The sequence below is a fragment of the Oncorhynchus mykiss genome, chromosome 17 (assembly GCF_013265735.2).
Source record: "Oncorhynchus mykiss isolate Arlee chromosome 17, USDA_OmykA_1.1, whole genome shotgun sequence".
Classification (NCBI taxonomy): Eukaryota; Metazoa; Chordata; class Actinopteri; order Salmoniformes; family Salmonidae; genus Oncorhynchus; species Oncorhynchus mykiss.
Window position 1 is genome coordinate 27,383,052 of NC_048581.1, and position 18,051 is coordinate 27,401,102.

The 18,051-nt window shown below is 47.2% G+C and overlaps 1 protein-coding gene across 2 annotated transcripts in view; it reads right to left on the reverse strand.

Moving 5' to 3' along the window:
* The window catches only part of rab11fip4b (RAB11 family interacting protein 4 (class II) b), a 40,635-nt gene that overhangs the window by 12,130 nt on the left and 10,454 nt on the right, over positions 1–18,051 (reverse strand). For both annotated transcript variants that reach the window (XM_021567931.2, XM_021567929.2), the window contains exons 2-5: positions 8,984–9,225; positions 8,519–8,704; positions 1,980–2,114; positions 141–176 (exon numbers count right to left, since the gene is read on the reverse strand). In XM_021567931.2, the coding sequence (XP_021423606.2) occupies positions 141–176; positions 1,980–2,114; positions 8,519–8,704; positions 8,984–9,225 (599 nt within the window). The remainder of the gene's footprint in view (positions 1–140; positions 177–1,979; positions 2,115–8,518; positions 8,705–8,983; positions 9,226–18,051) is intronic.

Here is an 18,051-nt window from a genome sequence, read left to right on the forward strand (position 1 = left end):
GGAAGAATTACCTAGACAGCAGTCAAATACACTGGCTGACATGATGATCACATGACTAACGGACTGGAACAATAAGGAAATGGCCAACATGCAAAAACAAACACAGTAAACACACACACACATATGGAGACATGACCGACCTGCCAAAGGCTGTGCTGGAGATTTTCCTATTGGGGCTGGAGAAAAAGAGTCAGAGAACATCCCAGTTAGTCTTTATCCTTGTCAGAAGTCATGGATATGTCTAGAGACTTTAGTTTATTAGTTATAACAGTGAATTATAGATAGTAAAGCTAATTGCTGTTTGATTGGTATTAGGTAGTAGGTTAATTAGGTAGTAGGTATTAGGTAGTAGTATTGTTAATCAGTATTTTATACAAGAGGAGAAGGAGAGTGTGTGTTTCAAATAGCACCATGTTCCCTATAGGATATAGTGCACTACTTTTGACCAGAGCCCTATAAGCCCTGGTCAATAGTAGTGCCCTATAAGCCCTGGTCAGTAGTAGAGCCCTACAGGGAAAAGGGTGCCATTTAAAACACAACCAGAGAGTATGGCATGAAGGGCATGTCAATGTTAATGAAATAACGTTCCCTGAGGGTGCTGCTGGGAACAGTAGTTTTGTGGGCTCAGCAATAGTTCTGTCTCAAAGCTTTGTGTCTGCTTCACCATTAAATCAAAGAGAGAAATCTCTCTCACACACACACACACACACACACACACACACACACAGGTGTGAGAGTACACCTTATGCACACACAAATCCTCGTGCGCACACACATTTATGCCATTTCAAGCATCTCCCCAGACTGACTGCATGCTGACGGGGCATCTTCTGTCTCCTCCTGTCCCTCCTTCAAGGATTGATCTTGTCAAGTCTTCCATCTCTCTGCCAGCAACACTTCACTCGCAGCGACTCTGCATCATCCATCTTTGCTTTAACTTATCCTTCTCCTACAATCCCTCTCTTTGTCGCTTTTTCCTCCTCTGCATGCCCATTCACCTATTTATCATCCCACGTTCTCTCACCTCCCTCCTCTCCCTCTCTCTCTTCCTTCTCACTTTCTCTCTCCCACTCCCATTCCCCCTCTCCCATCCCCATCCTCTCTCCCTCTCCTCCCTTTACTACTCCCCCTTTCTTTACTTGCTCTCCTGAGAAAGGTAGGGGTCTGACTAATTACTGTTAGCCCAGGTATTCATCTCAGTAGAGAGTAACCTTTTCAGGCAGAAGAACTGCAGAGTCAGCAGAGACAGAGCTGTAGTTGAAGGGAAGACAAAACGATTCCAGAGTCCTCACCACTTCATTGCATTCATTACCGAGTTCTCCAGCCTAGGGCCACTACTGCTATAGCTTACATATAGTAGGGGTGCAGGTGTGTGCGTGTCTTGGTGGGTGTGAGTGTGTGTGTCTGTGTACAAGAGAGTGCAAGTCTATATAAGTAAGTTCTATGTGAGCTGTGAGTGTTTCAGTCAGTGTGTGTTCATCAAAGAAGGTGTGGGTGCGTTAGTTTACAGAGGAAGTGATTCAATCCATAAAGATCACACAGGATAACGTGTCTGAAAATTGACCGCCTACAACTCTCACTGTACACACGCTGATGATGTGGGTCGATGAATGGTGGTGACCCATTCTGACATTTGGGGATTTATGTAACAAGTTGTGTGTGTGTGTGTGGGCGGGGACAAGACATTTAAGCTTTTGGTGACATCATCAAAATAAACAGCAGGTCACTATGACAGTATTATCTAACCTATCTTACCTACAGTACAATAGTCAGTCAGGGTAAACATAGTGGACAATAGAAGTGTGTCACTTCCCTGAAATAATGACCAGGTTCATTTTCTGTGAGAACACATCTCATTCTCAGAGCCAGGAGTTTAACTGTTCACGTGATCTGACATGACCTGCGCCCGTTCAACCTACTCAGCTGGGCTCTGGGCTCGTACGTGTAATGGTGTCGGTGGGTGTCCTGTCCTGTGTTACCTGTTGGCTTTGAGGTTCTTCAGCCTGGCCTCCAGGTCGTTGAGTAGGTTGACCTTCTTACAGCACTGGGAACAGTACACGTCCATCATCTCATTGTTGTACAGGTGGCGTGTCTTCCTGGGGCTCTGGCCAGCACTACACACACACAGGTGAAGACAACGCGTTAGAGACAGAATATACACACACACACACAGTAAAATCAGATTTCATAAACAGATACAGGCACACACATACACAAACACATATGATAACAAATGCAACATACACAAACATACACATGGATTTTGTGTTGTAAATATGTGGTAGTAAAGTAGTGGCCTGAGGGAATACGCTTAATGTGTTATGAAATCTGTTGTGAAATGTAATGTAAATGTTAATTGTATACAACTGCCTTAATTTTGCTGGACCCCAGGAAGAGTAGCTGCTGCCATGGCAGGAACTTGTTACGGTGCGTGAATGAGGACCCAAAAGCGAATTAACGTAAACAGAGATTCTTTAATTACAAAACAAACGTAGGCTCAGATGGACCGGCTGATTCCGACAGGACAGGACAAGGTTGCAGCAAACATGACGATAGTCTGGTTCAGGCATGAATAACACAAACAAACAAGAATCCGACAAGGACAGGAGCAGAAACAGAGAGAGATATAGGGACCTAATCAGAGGGAAAAAGGGAACAGGTGGGAAAAGGGGTGACGAGGTGGTTAGGAGGAGACAAGGCACAGCTGGGGGAAAGAGGGGGAGAAAAGGTAACCTAACAACGACCAGCAGAGGGAGACAGGGTGAAGGGAAAGGACAGAGACAAGACACAACATGACAGTACATGACAGTACCCCCCCACTCACCGAGCGCCTCCTGGCGCACTCGAGGAGGAAACCTGGCGGCAACGGAGGAAATCCTCGATCAGCGCACGGTCCAGCACGTCCCGAGAGGGAACCCAACTCCTCTCCTCAGGACCGTACCCCTCCCAATCTACGAGGTACTGGTGACCACGGCCCCGAGGACGCATGTCCAAAATTCTACGGACCCTGTAGATGGGTGCGCCCTCGACAAGGATGGGGGGGGGGGGGGAAGACGAGCGGGGGCGCGAAGGACGGGCTTGATGCAGGAGACATGGAAGACCGGGTGGACGCGACGAAGGTATCGCGGAAGAAGAAGTCGAACTGCGACAGGATTAATGACCCGAGAAATACGGAACGGACCAATGAACCGCGGGGTCAACTTGCGAGAAGCCGTCTTAAGGGGAAGGTTCTGAGTGGAGAGCCAAACTCTCTGACCGCGACGATATCTAGGACTCTTAGTTCTACGCTTATTAGCAGCCCTCACAGTCTGCGTCCTATAACGGCAAAGTGCAGACCTGACCCTCTTCCAGGTGCGCTCGCAACGTTGGACAAAAGCCTGAGCGGAGGGGACGCTGGACTCGGCGAACTGAGATGAGAACAGCGGAGGCTGGTACCCGAGGCTACTCTGAAAAGGAGATAGCCCGGTCGCAGACGAAGGAAGCGAGTTGTGGGCGTATTCTGCCCAGGGGAGCTGTTCTGACCAAGACGCAGGGTTGCGAAAAGAAAGACTGCGTAAGATGCGACCAATAGTCTGATTGGCCCGTTCTGCTTGACCGTTAGACTGGGGGTGAAAGCCGGAAGAGAGACTGATGGAAGCCCCAATCAAACGGCAAAACTCCCTCCAAAATTGAGACGTGAATTGCGGACCTCTGTCCGAAACGACGTCTGACGGAAGGCCATGAATTCTGAAAACATTCTCGATGATGATTTGTGCCGTCTCTTTAGCAGAAGGAAGCTTAGCAAGGGGAATGAAATGAGCCGCCTTAGAGAACCTATCGACAACCGTAAGAATAACAGTCTTCCCCGCTGACGAAGGCAGTCCGGTGACAAAATCTAAGGCGATGTGAGACCACGGTCGAGAGGGAATAGGAAGCGGCCTGAGACGGCCGGCAGGAGGAGAGTTACCGGACTTAGTCTGCGCGCAGACCGAACAAGCAGCCACGAAACGACGCGTGTCATGCTCCCGGGTGGGCCACCAAAAACGCTGGCGAATGGAAGCAAGCGTACCCCGAACGCCAGGGTGGCCGGCTAACTTGGCAGAGTGAGCCCACTGAAGAACGGCCAGACGAGTAGGAACGGGAACGAAAAGAAGGTTCCTAGGACAAGCGCGCGGCGACGGAGTGTGAGTGAGCGCTTGCTTTACCTGCCTCTCAATTCCCCAGACAGTCAACCCGACAACACGCCCCTCAGGGAGAATCCCCTCGGGGTCAGTGGAGGCTACTGAAGAACTGAAGAGACGAGACAAAGCATCAGGCTTGGTGTTCTTAGAGCCCGGACGATAAGAAATCACGAACTCGAAACGAGCGAAAAACAGCGCCCAACGCGCCTGACGCGCATTAAGTCGTTTGGCAGAACGGATGTACTCAAGGTTCCTATGGTCAGTCCAAACGACAAAAGGAACGGTCGCCCCCTCCAACCACTGTCGCCATTCGCCTAGGGCTAACCGGATGGCGAGCAGTTCGCGGTTACCCACATCATAGTTACGTTCCGACGGCGACAGGCGATGAGAAAAATACGCGCATGGGTGGACCTTGTCGTCAGAGAGGGAGCGCTGAGAAAGAATGGCTCCCACGCCCACCTCTGACGCGTCAACCTCGACAACGAACTGTCTAGAGACGTCAGGTGTAACAAGGATAGGAGCGGATGTAAAACGATTATTGAGGAGATCAAAAGCTCCCTGGGCGGAAACGGACCACTTAAAGCACGTCTTGACAGAAGTAAGGGCTGTGAGAGGAGCTGCCACCTGACCGAAATTACGGATGAAACGACGATAGAAGTTCGCGAAGCCGAGAAAGCGCTGCAGCTCGACGCGTGACTTAGGGACGGGCCAATCAATGACAGCTTGGACCTTAGCGGGATCCATCTTAATGCCTTCAGCGGAAATAACAGAACCGAGAAATGTGACGGAGGAGGCATGAAAAGTGCACTTCTCAGCCTTCACAAAAAGACAATTCTCTAAAAGGCGCTGGAGGACACGTCGAACGTGCTGAACATGAATCTGGAGTGACGGTGAAAAAATCAGGATATCGTCAAGGTAAACGAAAACAAAGATGTTCAGCATGTCTCTCAGGACATCATTGACTAATGCCTGAAAGACAGCTGGAGCGTTAGCGAGGCCGAAAGGAAGAACCCGGTATTCAAAGTGCCCTAACGGAGTGTTAAACGCCGTCTTCCACTCGTCCCCCTCCCTGATGCGCACGAGATGGTAAGCGTTACGAAGGTCCAACTTAGTGAAAAACCTGGCTCCCTGCAGGATCTCGAAGGCTGAAGACATAAGGGGAAGCGGATAACGATTCTTCACTGTTATGTCATTCAGCCCTCGATAATCTATGCAGGGGCGCAGAGACCCGTCCTTCTTCTTGACAAAACCCCCGCTCCGCTTGACAAAACCCCCGCTCCGGCGGGAGAGGAGGAGGGGACTATGGTACCGGCGTCAAGAGCTACAGACAAATAATCTTCGAGAGCCTTACGTTCGGGAGCCGACAGAGAGTATAGTCTACCCCGGGGGGGGGGGTGGTTCCCGGAAGGAGATCAATACTACAATCATACGACCGGTGTGGAGGAAGAGAGGTGGCCCTGGACCGACTGAACACCGTGCGCAGATCGTGATATTCCTCCGGCACCCCTGTCAAATCACCAGGCTCCTCCTGTGAAGAAGAGACAGAGGAAACAGGAGGGATAGCAGACATTAAACATTTCACATGACAAGAGACGTTCCAGGAGAGGATAGAATTACTAGACCAATTAATGGAAGGATTATGACAAACTAGCCAGGGATGGCCCAAAACAACAGGTGTAAAAGGTGAACGAAAAATTAAAAAAGAAATGATTTCACTATGATTACCAGAAACAGTGAGGGTTAAAGGTAGCGTCTCACGCTGAATCCTGGGGAGAGGACTACCATCCAGGGCGAACAAGGCCGTGGGCTCCTTTAACTGTCTGAGAGGAATGTCATGTTCCCGAGCCCAGGTCTCGTCCATAAAACAGCCCTCCGCCCCAGAGTCTATTAAGGCACTGCAGGAAGCTGACGAACCGGTCCAGCGTAGATGGACCGACAAGGTAGTGCAGGATCTTGAAGGAGAGACAGCAGTAGTAGCGCTCACCAGTAGCCCTCCGCTTACTGATGAGCTCTGGCCTTTTACTGGACATGAAGTGACAAAATGACCAGCGGAACCGCAATAGAGACAGAGGCGGTTGGTGATTCTCCGTTCCCTCTCCTTAGTCGAGATGCGGATACCTCCCAGCTGCATGGGCTCAGCACCCGAGCCGGCAGAGGAAGATGGTAGTGATGCGGAGAGGGGGGCAACGGAGAACGCGAGCTCCTTTCCACGAGCTCGGTGACGAAGATCAACCCGTCGCTCAATGCGAATAGCGAGTTCAATCAAGGAATCCACGCTGGAAGGAACCTCCCGGGAGAGAATCTCATCCTTTACCTCTGCGCGGAGACCCTCCAGAAAACGAGCGAGCAAAGCCGGCTCGTTCCAGCCACTGGAGGCAGCAAGAGTGCGAAACTCAATAGAGTAGTCTGTTATGGATCGATTACCTTGACATAGGGAAGACAGGGCCCTGGAAGCCTCCTCCCCAAAAACAGATCGATCAAAAACCCGTATCATCTCCTCCTTAAAGTCCTGATACTGGTTAGTACACTCAGCCCTTGCCTCCCAGATTGCCGTGCCCCACTCACGAGCCCGTCCAATAAGGAGAGATATGACGTAGGCGACACGAGCAGTGCTCCTGGAGAAAGTGTAGGGCTGGAGAGAAAACACAATATCACACTGGGTGAGGAACGAGCGGCATTCAGTGGGCTCCCCAGAGTAACACGGCGGGTTATTGATTCTGGGCTCCGGAGATTCGAAAGCCCTGGAAGTGGCCGGTGGATCGAGGCGGAGATGGTGAACCTGTTCTGTGAGGTTGGAGACTTGGGTGGCCAGGGTCTCAACGGCATGTCGAGCAGCAGACAATTCCTGCTCGTGTCTGCCTAGCATCGCTCCCTGGATCCCGACGGCTGAGTGGAGAGGATCCGAAGTCGCTGGGTCCATTCTTGGTCGGATTCTTCTGTTACGGTGCGTGAATGAGGACCCAAAAGCGAATTAACGTAAACAGAGATTCTTTAATTACAAAACAAACGTAGGCTCAGATGGACCGGCTGATTCCGACAGGACAGGACAAGGTTGCAGCAAACATGACGATAGTCTGGTTCAGGCATGAATAACACAAACAAACAAGAATCCGACAAGGACAGGAGCAGAAACAGAGAGAGATATAGGGACCTAATCAGAGGGAAAAAGGGAACAGGTGGGAAAAGGGGTGACGAGGTGGTTAGGAGGAGACAAGGCACAGCTGGGGGAAAGAGGGGGAGAAAAGGTAACCTAACAACGACCAGCAGAGGGAGACAGGGTGAAGGGAAAGGACAGAGACAAGACACAACATGACAGTACATGACAGAACTACTGGGATCATCATAAATACAAATATACAAATACAGTAGACACACAAACACATTACTTGCACGTACAAACAACCACGTACAAACAACCACACACAAACACACACACACAGCTGTCTGGGTTTACTACATGTTAACATGTAGTTCACATAACACACTATTTCCCATGGAAACGTACACAACCATCTACAAATATCATAAAGCTCTATTCTAAACTCAGAAGTAGGACAAAAATAAGTCCATAGTAATGAGTTTAGGTACTTGATATTCGGAGCAGGACCAAGGAAGCTGAATAGTGTTGGGAGTAAATCCTCCTTCAAAACAGCTCTATAGATGAATTTTAATCAAGAGAGGCCCTGGGGGCCATATAGGCTACGTCTCTAATTTCACCCTATTCCCTTTATAGTGCACTACTTTTGACCAGGGCCAATAGGTCTCTGTTCAAAAGTAGCGCAATATGTAGGTAATAGGGTACATTGGGACACCATCACACTCAGTTCCAGTCAAGAGTAAAAACTAATGAGTTTGGTAAGTGAGGCTCTGAGAGAATAGAGAAGCAGCCTGAAGTGGGCATACACACACACACACACACACACACACACACACACACACTAGGGGATTAAGAGGGTCACAGACTTACAGGACAGGGGGACAGGGAAAATATAACATTATGCTCAGTGGGGTTCAGTAAGTAATCATCACTTGGATCTGAAATCGTTCAAACTCTTAGCTCTGTGTGTTTGTATTCTGGGTTGGGTGATGCTGTGCATGCACTTGTCATCTTTTTGTTGCACAGTGTTATGCAGATTTCTCTAGTTGATCAGTTGGCCTTTCTGGGTCACATGATGTTTGACAGGTAATGAATCATCTTCGTGTTTGTGTTTCTGTCTTATATCATTACACACAGTTTTGATCGTGTATACGTTTGTATTTCTCATTGCATATGGTGTTCCCCAATTTTATGTGGATGTTGTAATGATACTCTATGTAATAGTGTGTCTGTGTATTAGTGTGTCAGGGTCTCCTCTTACCTGGAGGGTACAGAGGAGCCCAGGTCAGAGTAGCCGTTGGTGCGCGTCTCGTCCTCGGGGCAGGGGCTGCTGGGAGTGTAGTCCACGTCCTCTCCCTCTCCGTAGTCCTCAAACTGCTCCTCGTTCAGAGAGGCAGAGGAACGCGTCGACAGGTCAGAGGTCACCGATGGGTTTAGCTGACTGCACCTGCAAAAACAGGAAGTAGACTTTCAGGAAGTAACGTTCAATACGTTTAAAGTGTCGTAGTGAAAATAGACAAATAGTACATTCATTTTTCAATTATAAGGGTGACTATTCAGATTCTGACAGTGCAGATTTTTTTATAGGATTGCAAATGATATATTTCACATGAGGTAGATGAGTTACATGTACATGAACAAGTCTAATCTCTACAGTTCTTTTATAAAGAGAGTTCACTTATAAAGACACCATATGTTCAACACCACACAAAGACTAACAACTAACTTGTCTCCAGGAAAGAAAAGTCCTCCCAGTCCATACTCCTTGTCTCCTCCACTCCTCCCCCCTTCAGAGACATCTGATCCTGGGTTGCTCTCCACAGCACTGTCCATGTCTAACTCTGCCCTCTCTCTGCCCTCCACCTCTCCTTTCTCCTCTCCCTCTGGGAATAGATGGCACCCAGGCTCTGGGTTAAGGGACACCCGCGTGCACATGAGGACCGGATGTGCAAGGGCTTTGTCAACACGCTGTAGAGCGAGAGAGAGAGATGTGATTTATTAGGATCCCCGTTAGCTGACGCCAATGGAGACAGCTAGTCTTACTGGGGTCTGAAACATAACGAAAAACACATTACAGACAAAAGATTTTAACATTTACATACAGAGAGGGAGTGAGGTAAGCAGGGGAGGTACACACACACACAGGCATGCGTGCACACACACACACACACACACACACACACACACACGTTTTTGTGCAGTCGACAGAACTACAGGACTATGCAAATAGTACTCTCAGACCTTCAGTCAAAATATTGATAGCGTCTAACACTGTTAGACATGTTTTTAGGGTTTCAGCAAAGGTTACATGTTGGTTGTGAACAGTGAGCTCAAACCTGAAATCCAAGTGCTAGAACTAGTGCTCAAAATGAGGTCTTAACTCATACAAGGTGCTAAGTAAAACACTAAAGGGATTTAAATCAGGCTTGTGGATTCCTTCACTCTGGGGGTCACAGCAGGTCATGGAGGGTATTGAGTTGGGGTCAAAGGTCATGATACTAGTCATTCAGTTTCACTCTAACAGCTCTAATCCAGTCTAATGGTAATAGAGTAAAGAACGACCGGTGACAGATAATCAGCCGAGCCGATATATCGGACCAATATTGGCCTTTTCTAGTCTATCGACTATCGGCCCTTCTCTATCGGCTTAGCCAATAGTCCCTTCTACGTAGCAAAGCTGCTGCTATGCTAGCCACCACTCACTGCCTGAGCCACGAGCACTGCACAATGCAGAGGAATGTCTAGCTGGGAAAGTCAGCCGCAGCGAACTAGCTCGTTCTCCAACAGAAAGGTGCAGTATTGAGAAATGGATAAATTGACACAGTGACCAAAATCAAACTCCTGTTGCAAATATTAGTTTAGTTAATTCACTAATAATAAGGCTTGTGTCGACGTGCCCCGACATGCATGCAATAAGTTAAGGAGATAGCTATGTGACCTTTTAGCAAATATTACGATAACTAACCATTTCATCTGTGGTGTTATCTAGCTAGCTATATTAGCTACTATGCTAACTAGCTGGCTAGACAAACAAGGTGCTAAGATATCAGATAGGAGCTAATAGCCAACGTAGCAAGCTAACGTTAGCTGGTTATCATTTTGAACATGCACCCTTTTCAGCAACGAGACAATATCTGACTTGCGGAGTAAAGTTATCTATTTACAGGTGTGCTGATCTGACCTGCCGCAATTGAATCCGTAAATTGACAGTTGATAGTCGGGTTAAATGATTGTCGTAATAGGGAAAGAAAGAAGTGTTATAAAATGCCTAAATAAAGGTTGGCAATAGGTTTAGCTACCTAAGAATATTTCTGCATATTTAATGTGTATGGACCAAGAAAGCTATAGATCTGTCACGCCCTGACCTTAGAGAGCCTTTTTATTTCCCCTATTTGGTTAGGTCAGGGTGTGATTTGGGTGGGCATTCTAGTTTTCTATTTCTTTGTTGGCCGGGTATGGTTCCCAATCAGAGGCAGCTGTCTATCGTTGTCTCTGATTGGGAATCATACTTAGGCAGACTGTTTTCCACCCTATGTTGTGGGATCTTGTTTTTGCACAGTAGCTGTATAACTTTATTTTCGTTTATCTTTTTTTTGTGTCCATTCTAAAATAAATTATAAATTAAGACTTTCCACGCTGCGCTTTGGTCTCTTTCCGACGACGGACGCAACAAGATCATCACGTCTTTGTGCGTTCTCACGTCTCAAACTATTGGCAGATTCATTCAGACAGAACGTGCTTGGTCGTTTCATCTTTTTTCCTACCCTTGCTATCCTTGTTAGATATTATGCACATTTATGGCTTGGCAGCAAATGTCATCGCCATTGAGCTAGTTCTCATAGTAGCAGTAAACATCACCAAGTGATATGAGCGATGGAGATAGATGTTAGGACATGTGAAAGGGAGCGGAGTTCCTCGCTCTATCCAATCGTAGCTGTAGGATAAAGTTACAAACAGCCCAATTGTTGACAGATAGCTGAACTAGCCAACTGAGTTGTTTTGAATTTCGTCCAGGCAGATTAGAGATGCTTACTGAGAAATATAAGAAAAAAATCCAGATCACAGAAAATGACAAAATATACTAGTTTGATAAGCATCCATGATCACAAATCATGACGTTAAAGTGGACCCATTTGCCTTTTATATTCTCAAACTAACAGCAGTGCCTACATGATGTCCTTCCACACAGGCGTGACATGCTGGAGTGATGCTTCTATGCAAATGTTGTTGATCAGTAGGCTGATTGGCCCAGCATCGTCCAGATTTGCCCGGGGTAGGCCGTCATTGTAACTTGCCTAGTTAAATAAAGGTTGAATTAAAAATATTTAAAAAACTCAGGGCTGGATGCCAAAAGTACTCTTCCTAACATTACTAGAACTCTGTTGGAGCCTGTCTGCCTCCCAGAACACACACACACAAACACATAAATACACACACACGCACGTACACAGTAACCACCTGGAAAGCGCACAGACATCTTTGTGCAGACTATAGGACAACGCAAATAGTACTGTCAGCCTTATTAACATCACCAGTCAAAACATTGATAGCATTAAACACTGACAGATACATTCTTAGGCTTTCAGTAAAGGTCAAAACATGTTGGTTGAACAGTGAACAGTGAGCACAAACCTAAAATGCAAGTGCTAGAACAAGTGCTCAAAGTCGTAAGTGAAACACTAAAGGAATTTCAATTAGGCTAGTGGAATCCGTCACTGTCAGAAGACCCAAGAGGTCACAGAGGGTATTGAGGTGTGTGTGTGTGTGGGGGGGGGGGGGTTAAAGGTTAAAGGTCATAAGACACTTGTCATTCATTCAGTGTCGCTCCAACAGCTCTAATCCAGTCTAATGCTAATAGAGGAACCCTACTTTATCTCTACATACCGGAGAAGTAGGAGGGAGGGAGAGAGAGAGATGAGAAAGAGGGAGGTACAGAGGCCAGCCCAATTACATACAGGTACATCCCACACAGAGCATTAGACAGCTTTAGAGGATAATAAAGGCATTATCACTCAAGGGCTCTCACCTCACCTCTCTCTCTCTCTCTCTCTCTCAATACTGGTTGAACTGCTAACGGATGAAAACTCAGGGCTGGAGGCCAAAAGCACTATTCCTAAATTCACTAAAGCGCTGTTGGAGCCTGTCTGCCTCCCAGAATACACACCCAACCCTTGATCGCACACACAAACACACCCATACACACAACCTGTAGGCAAACACACAACACACACACACACACACTGTCTGTAGGATTAAGCGACAGCAGCAGGGACCCAGAGGCAGGGAGGGCCAGGGACAATACAAGGAGAAAGAGCCTGTTTAGTATTCCATAGAGGACCAGGAGGGGGTCTTCACATCTCCATGCCCCAGGGAATGCCACCCAGCATGGGGTAGAGGCAATAACCTAGGCCCCATCGCACCTCTCGGGATGGAAATATTACACTGCAAGAAAAAAGTAGCAGTAGTGAAGAGTGTAAATTCCTTACAGGAAACACACAAAGAAAAACACACAGTAGGAAGAGTTGTTACGATTTTAGGTGAATGGTGTTGATTAACCCGACTTGACACCTGTTGCTGAAGAACTATTTGGGCGTGAGGAAGCCGCTTTGCATAGCCAGTGTGTACGGGGTAGGATCTTGCCTGCTGTGTTTGGTGCTGTATGGTGGGCATGGCTAAGAATGGTTAAAGTATAGTTCAGTAGACAGAAGTTGAGCAACTTCCAAAGGTCTTCTCCCTCAAGACATGAGACTCAGATAGGGCTATTACATACAGATGAGCATCCAATCCGTCTGAATTAAAGCTCAGTTGAGGGCAGACATACAAACAAACAAAATGAACACACACTCCCTTCTGCGCACACACACACACACACACACACACACACACACACACACACACACACACACACACACACACACACAGACAGCCAGACAGCCAAACCGCGTCACCCCAGCCCTGGTAGTCCAGTACAATAGAGACTGGGACAGTTTGGTCAGGGTGGGTGAATGCCTTTATGCCAGTAAGCAGTTGGTAGTTTAGGTCAGAAGAGACAGGGAAAAGAAGGATGGGGTAGTGGTTTGTTTTGGATGGGGTTCAGCTGGCACTCCTCCAGTCACTCCTGAGCTGTTCTGACAAAGGTGGGAACAGGGTGATCAACAGGAGGGGCCGAGGGGGTGGAGTGTGTGTGTGTGTGTGTATGGAGACCGGCTTCTCTACCGGATCCTTGCACAACAAACTACTCCTAAAAAGCCTGCAGGCCATAACAGCTGAATAACTAGGCTACCACGGGCTAACACATCACTGTGTTCCCAAAAGTGTACCAGGATGCTGTCAGAGCCATATATACAGATGTCTGTGGAGGTTACCAAATGACCTCACAGCAGCCAGTGGGTGTTACCTGAATGCCAAAGGGTGTTGCACTCTTCTTTAATGATGCCATGTTAGTACAAGCTTTAAGAACATCAGAGAGGGTACAGTTGATCACCACCTCCCAGGATATGCCCATTCTTGCTCTTCTCTATATTGATAGCTCTAGATCACTTACTGGAGTTCTCTGTCTCTCTATAACTCTCCCTCTCGCTCTCACTCTCTCTGGTTTCCCATTCAAGATCAAGTGAGAGATGGGAAGCCCCCAAAAACCTGAGAGACCAAGACCCAGGGGCTCTGGCCTGGTTTCCTGATATCCAGGCCAACACCCATTCCTCTCCCTCTCTCTCCTCCTCTTCCGCTTTCACACATCCCAGATGACATCAGGGGCTGGAAGGGGCTGTGAGGAGAGGTAGAGGGGATGAGGTGATGGAGTGGAAGAAGGCTTTTCTATTGCCAAAGAGTTGTTGGTTTGCCATCAGACTGTTAGTGTGTGTGTGTGTGTGTGTGTGTGTGTGTGTGTGTGTGTGTGTGTGTGTGTGTGTGTGTGTGTGTGTGTGTGTGCGCGCGTGTGTGTGTGCGCGTGTGTTTGTGTGCATACAGTGGGGCAAAAAAGTATTTAGTCAGACACCAATTGTGCAAGTTCTCCCACTTAAAAAGATGAGAGAGGCCTGTAATTTTCATCATAGGTACAAAAAAATCCAGAAAATCACATTGTAGGATTTTTAATGAATTTATTTGCAAATTATGGTGGAAAATAAGTATCCATTTGAATTTAAACTTTCACCATGTAGCATGTCTGTCTATTTGAGCTGGTCAGTACGTGTAGGTAATCCTGTCTAATGCAGCTTTGAAAAATATATATAATATAGTATATATAATATATACACTTAGTAGAACTGCATAAGTGTTGCTCTCCACTTTCTGGAGGATCAAGTTTTGAAATCAGTGGAATTAGAGTATGATAGCTAAGGAGATGGAGTAAACACCTGTCTTCGGATTACATCTTCAAACTCAGGGCATCCATGACAGGGAGAGGTGTCCATCTATGATGTATACGGGTAAGATAGTCTAACTAGCTACATTTTCAGATATGACATGTTTCTAATTTTGACAGAATGTCGTTTTAATTTCAAGCTAACGTGTACTGTTAACTAGCTAGCTAATGTTAGCTGGCTGCCTCGCTAGCTAACGTTACGCATATGATCTTAGTATTCATATCTCAGAGCCATTTGCTTTGCTAGTTATAGCCTAATGTTAGCTAGCTAACATTGAACCTGGTTGGTTAGCTACCTGCAGATTAATGCAGGGTAGTAACGTCATGAGTGGGGATTATGGTTCATTGTTTACCTAGCTAGCTAGCTACATGTCTAACAAAATACTCCACTATGCAAGTAACCATTTAAATAGAATGTCACTGTGACAACTGTTGATAGATGTAGCTGCAAAATTCGCGCTGGCTACCTACTCATTTCAGAGCACTCTCGTCTAAGTGTGCCAGAACACAGAATAACTGACGAATTTACGAAAGCTCAACATCTGTTGAATATTGCCGTGTCAGTAAACGAACGGAAAGTCTCTGGAGCAACGAACCGCCCTTGCTGTCTCTGCCTGGCCGGTTCCCCTCTTTCCACTGGGATTCTCTGCCTCTAACCCTATTACAGGGGCTGAGTCACTGGCTTACTGGTGCTCTTTCATGCCGTCCCTAGGAGGGGTGCGTCACTTGAGTGGGTTGAGTCACTGATGTGATCTTCCTGTCTGGGTTGGCGCCCCCCCCCCTTGGGTTGTGCCGTGGCGGAGATCTTTGTGGGCTATACTTGGCCTTGTCTCAGGATGGTAATTTGGTGGTTGAAGATATCCCTCTAGTGGTGTGGGGGCTATGCTTTGACAAAGTGGGTGGGGTTATATCCTTCCTGTTTGGCCCTGTCCGGGGGTATCATCGGATGGGGCCACAGTGTCTCCTGACCCCTCCTGTCTCAGCCTCCAGTATTTATGCTGCAGTAGTTTATGTGTATGGGCTAGGGTCAGTTTGTTATATCTGGAGTACTTCTCCTGTCCTTTCCGGTGTCCTGTGTGAATTTAAGTATGCTCTCTCTAATTCTCTCTTTCTTTCTCTCTGTCAGAGGACCTGAGCCCTAGGACCATGCCTCAGGACTACCTGGCATGATGACTCCTTGCTCTCCCCAGTCCACCTGGCCGTGCTGCTGCTCCAGTTTCAACTGTTCTGCCTGTGATTATTATTATTTGACCATGCTGGTCATTTATGAACATTTCAACATCTTGGCCATGTTCTGTTATAATCTCCACCCGGCACAGCCAGAAGAGGACTGGCCACCCCACATAGCCTGGTTCCTCTCTAGGTTTCTTCCTTGGTTTTGGCCTTTCTAGGGAGTTTTTCCTAGCCACTGTGCTTCTACACCTGCATTGCTTGCTGTTTGGAGTTTTAGGCTGGGTTTCTGTACAGCACTTTGAGATATCAGCTGATGTACGAAGGGCTATATAAATAAATTTGATTTGATTTGATTTTGAGTAAACGTTGGCAGAAAAGCGTAAATTGATGCCAGCAGCACAGTTGCTGTCACCAACGCTCTGGATAACATAAAAACAGCCTAACCAGCTCTGCTAGGGAGAGTAAAATGGTCAGTGAGCTGTTCTACTTGTGTCTGGAAGTAGCTGGCAAGCTAGCCAATGTTAGACAGTTAGCTTGGGTGCTTGACGCTCGGATCAACCCTTAAAGAGATGGGTGGGGCTAAAGCTTAAGAGGGTGTGAATGATGCTGAATTGGTATAGACAAAGAAGAGCTCTCCAATAGGTACCAAAACATTCAACTGACATTTTCTCAAAAGTGAGAAACAAGTCCCATTGTTCCTCAAACACAGTCTATGATATACCATTTTGTAGCTCTGTGTCTCTGCTGTTATCCAATGTAAAAAACAAAATGTAATTTTGCACCATAAGACCTGAAGGTGGTCGGTCACATATGTGAACTCGGGTGTGTTCATGTTAAAGACTCAGCCCTTTCCCCCATCCTTGTGTTTATGATGCCAGATAGTCTCCCATCTCTCTAGTCTCCCATCTCTTCTCTCCTCTATCCCATCTCTCCTCTCTTCTATATCTCCTCTCATCTCTACTCTCCTCTCTCCCATCTCTCCTCTCCTCTATATCTCCTCTCATCTCTCCCATCTCTCCTCTCCTCTCTCCCATCTCTCCTCTCATCTCTAATCTCCTCTCTCCCATCTCTTATCTCCCATCTCTCCTCTCTCCCCCATCTCATCTCTACTCTCCCATCTCTCCTCTCCTATCTCCCATCTCTCACATCTCTCCTTTCCTCTTTCCCATCTCTACTCTCCTCTCTCTGTCATCTCTCCTCACACCCTCAGTCATCGGCCAACCCAGCCTGCCGGACGTCTTTATTAGGCTTATCATGGCCTGCTCACTCAGTGGAGAGAGAAAAGCCCAACAGTAAAATTACTGTTATTGATGCTCTGCTACACACAGTATAGTAGAGCGGCTCCAGCTCTGGGCGATGCAATGCTGTTTTTGTGTTTTTGTGTCAGAAGGACGCATCTCAATAGTCTAAGCTGTCTTCCTGTCCTCGTCGTCTCCATCTACACTACAGACATGGAAGCAATTATATTTCAAGGGATGCATCTCAATAGTCTAACATGTCTTCCTCTCATCATCCCCTGTTCTTTATCTACACTAATATAAAAACACTAGAGGCTCCTACAGACGTGGGATTGTGTGTCACAGGGACAATTGGTACTAAAGTGGGGTCAGTATCAGTTGCTGTCATATTGCAGGTAGAGGAGAATGAGAGTTACTGAGAGATGGTTGCCAGGTGGGTGATAGTGCTGCACAAAAAGAGATAATGAGAAATGGCTCCACATCGGTGGTGCAAGCACTGAGTCATAATATAAAGTACTTTGGACAGCAGAGAAGTGCTAGATACAGTCATACCAAATCATTACTATTAAACAGAATATGCTCCTGCAGACACTGGGTTTGTGTGCTGCAGTCTGATAGAGAGAGAGAGAGAGAGAGCAGCACGGATCTCTGAGAGGAGGATCAGTAGAGAAATCTATTATTCACATCCAGCGCAGCAGAGAGGAGAGGACATGAGAGAGGAGAGGACGTGAGAGAGGAGAGGACGTGAGAGAAGGAAAAGACAGGGAGAGAGAAAGGAAGAGGAGGGAAAGAAAGGAACTGCTCCTCCCCTCCAGTCACACACCCACTGAGGGAGAACAGAGTGGAGAGATCACAGAGCTGGACAGAGAGGGATGAGAGAGAGAGGGAGAGAGAGGGAGGGGGAGTCAGAGAGAAGGAGGGGGAGTCAGAGAGAAGGGGGGAGAAACTGAGGCAGCCGGAAAAAAGCTTGTCCGGAGAAGACAAGGTGAGCGCTACCATCAGTACTGTGTCATGCCAACA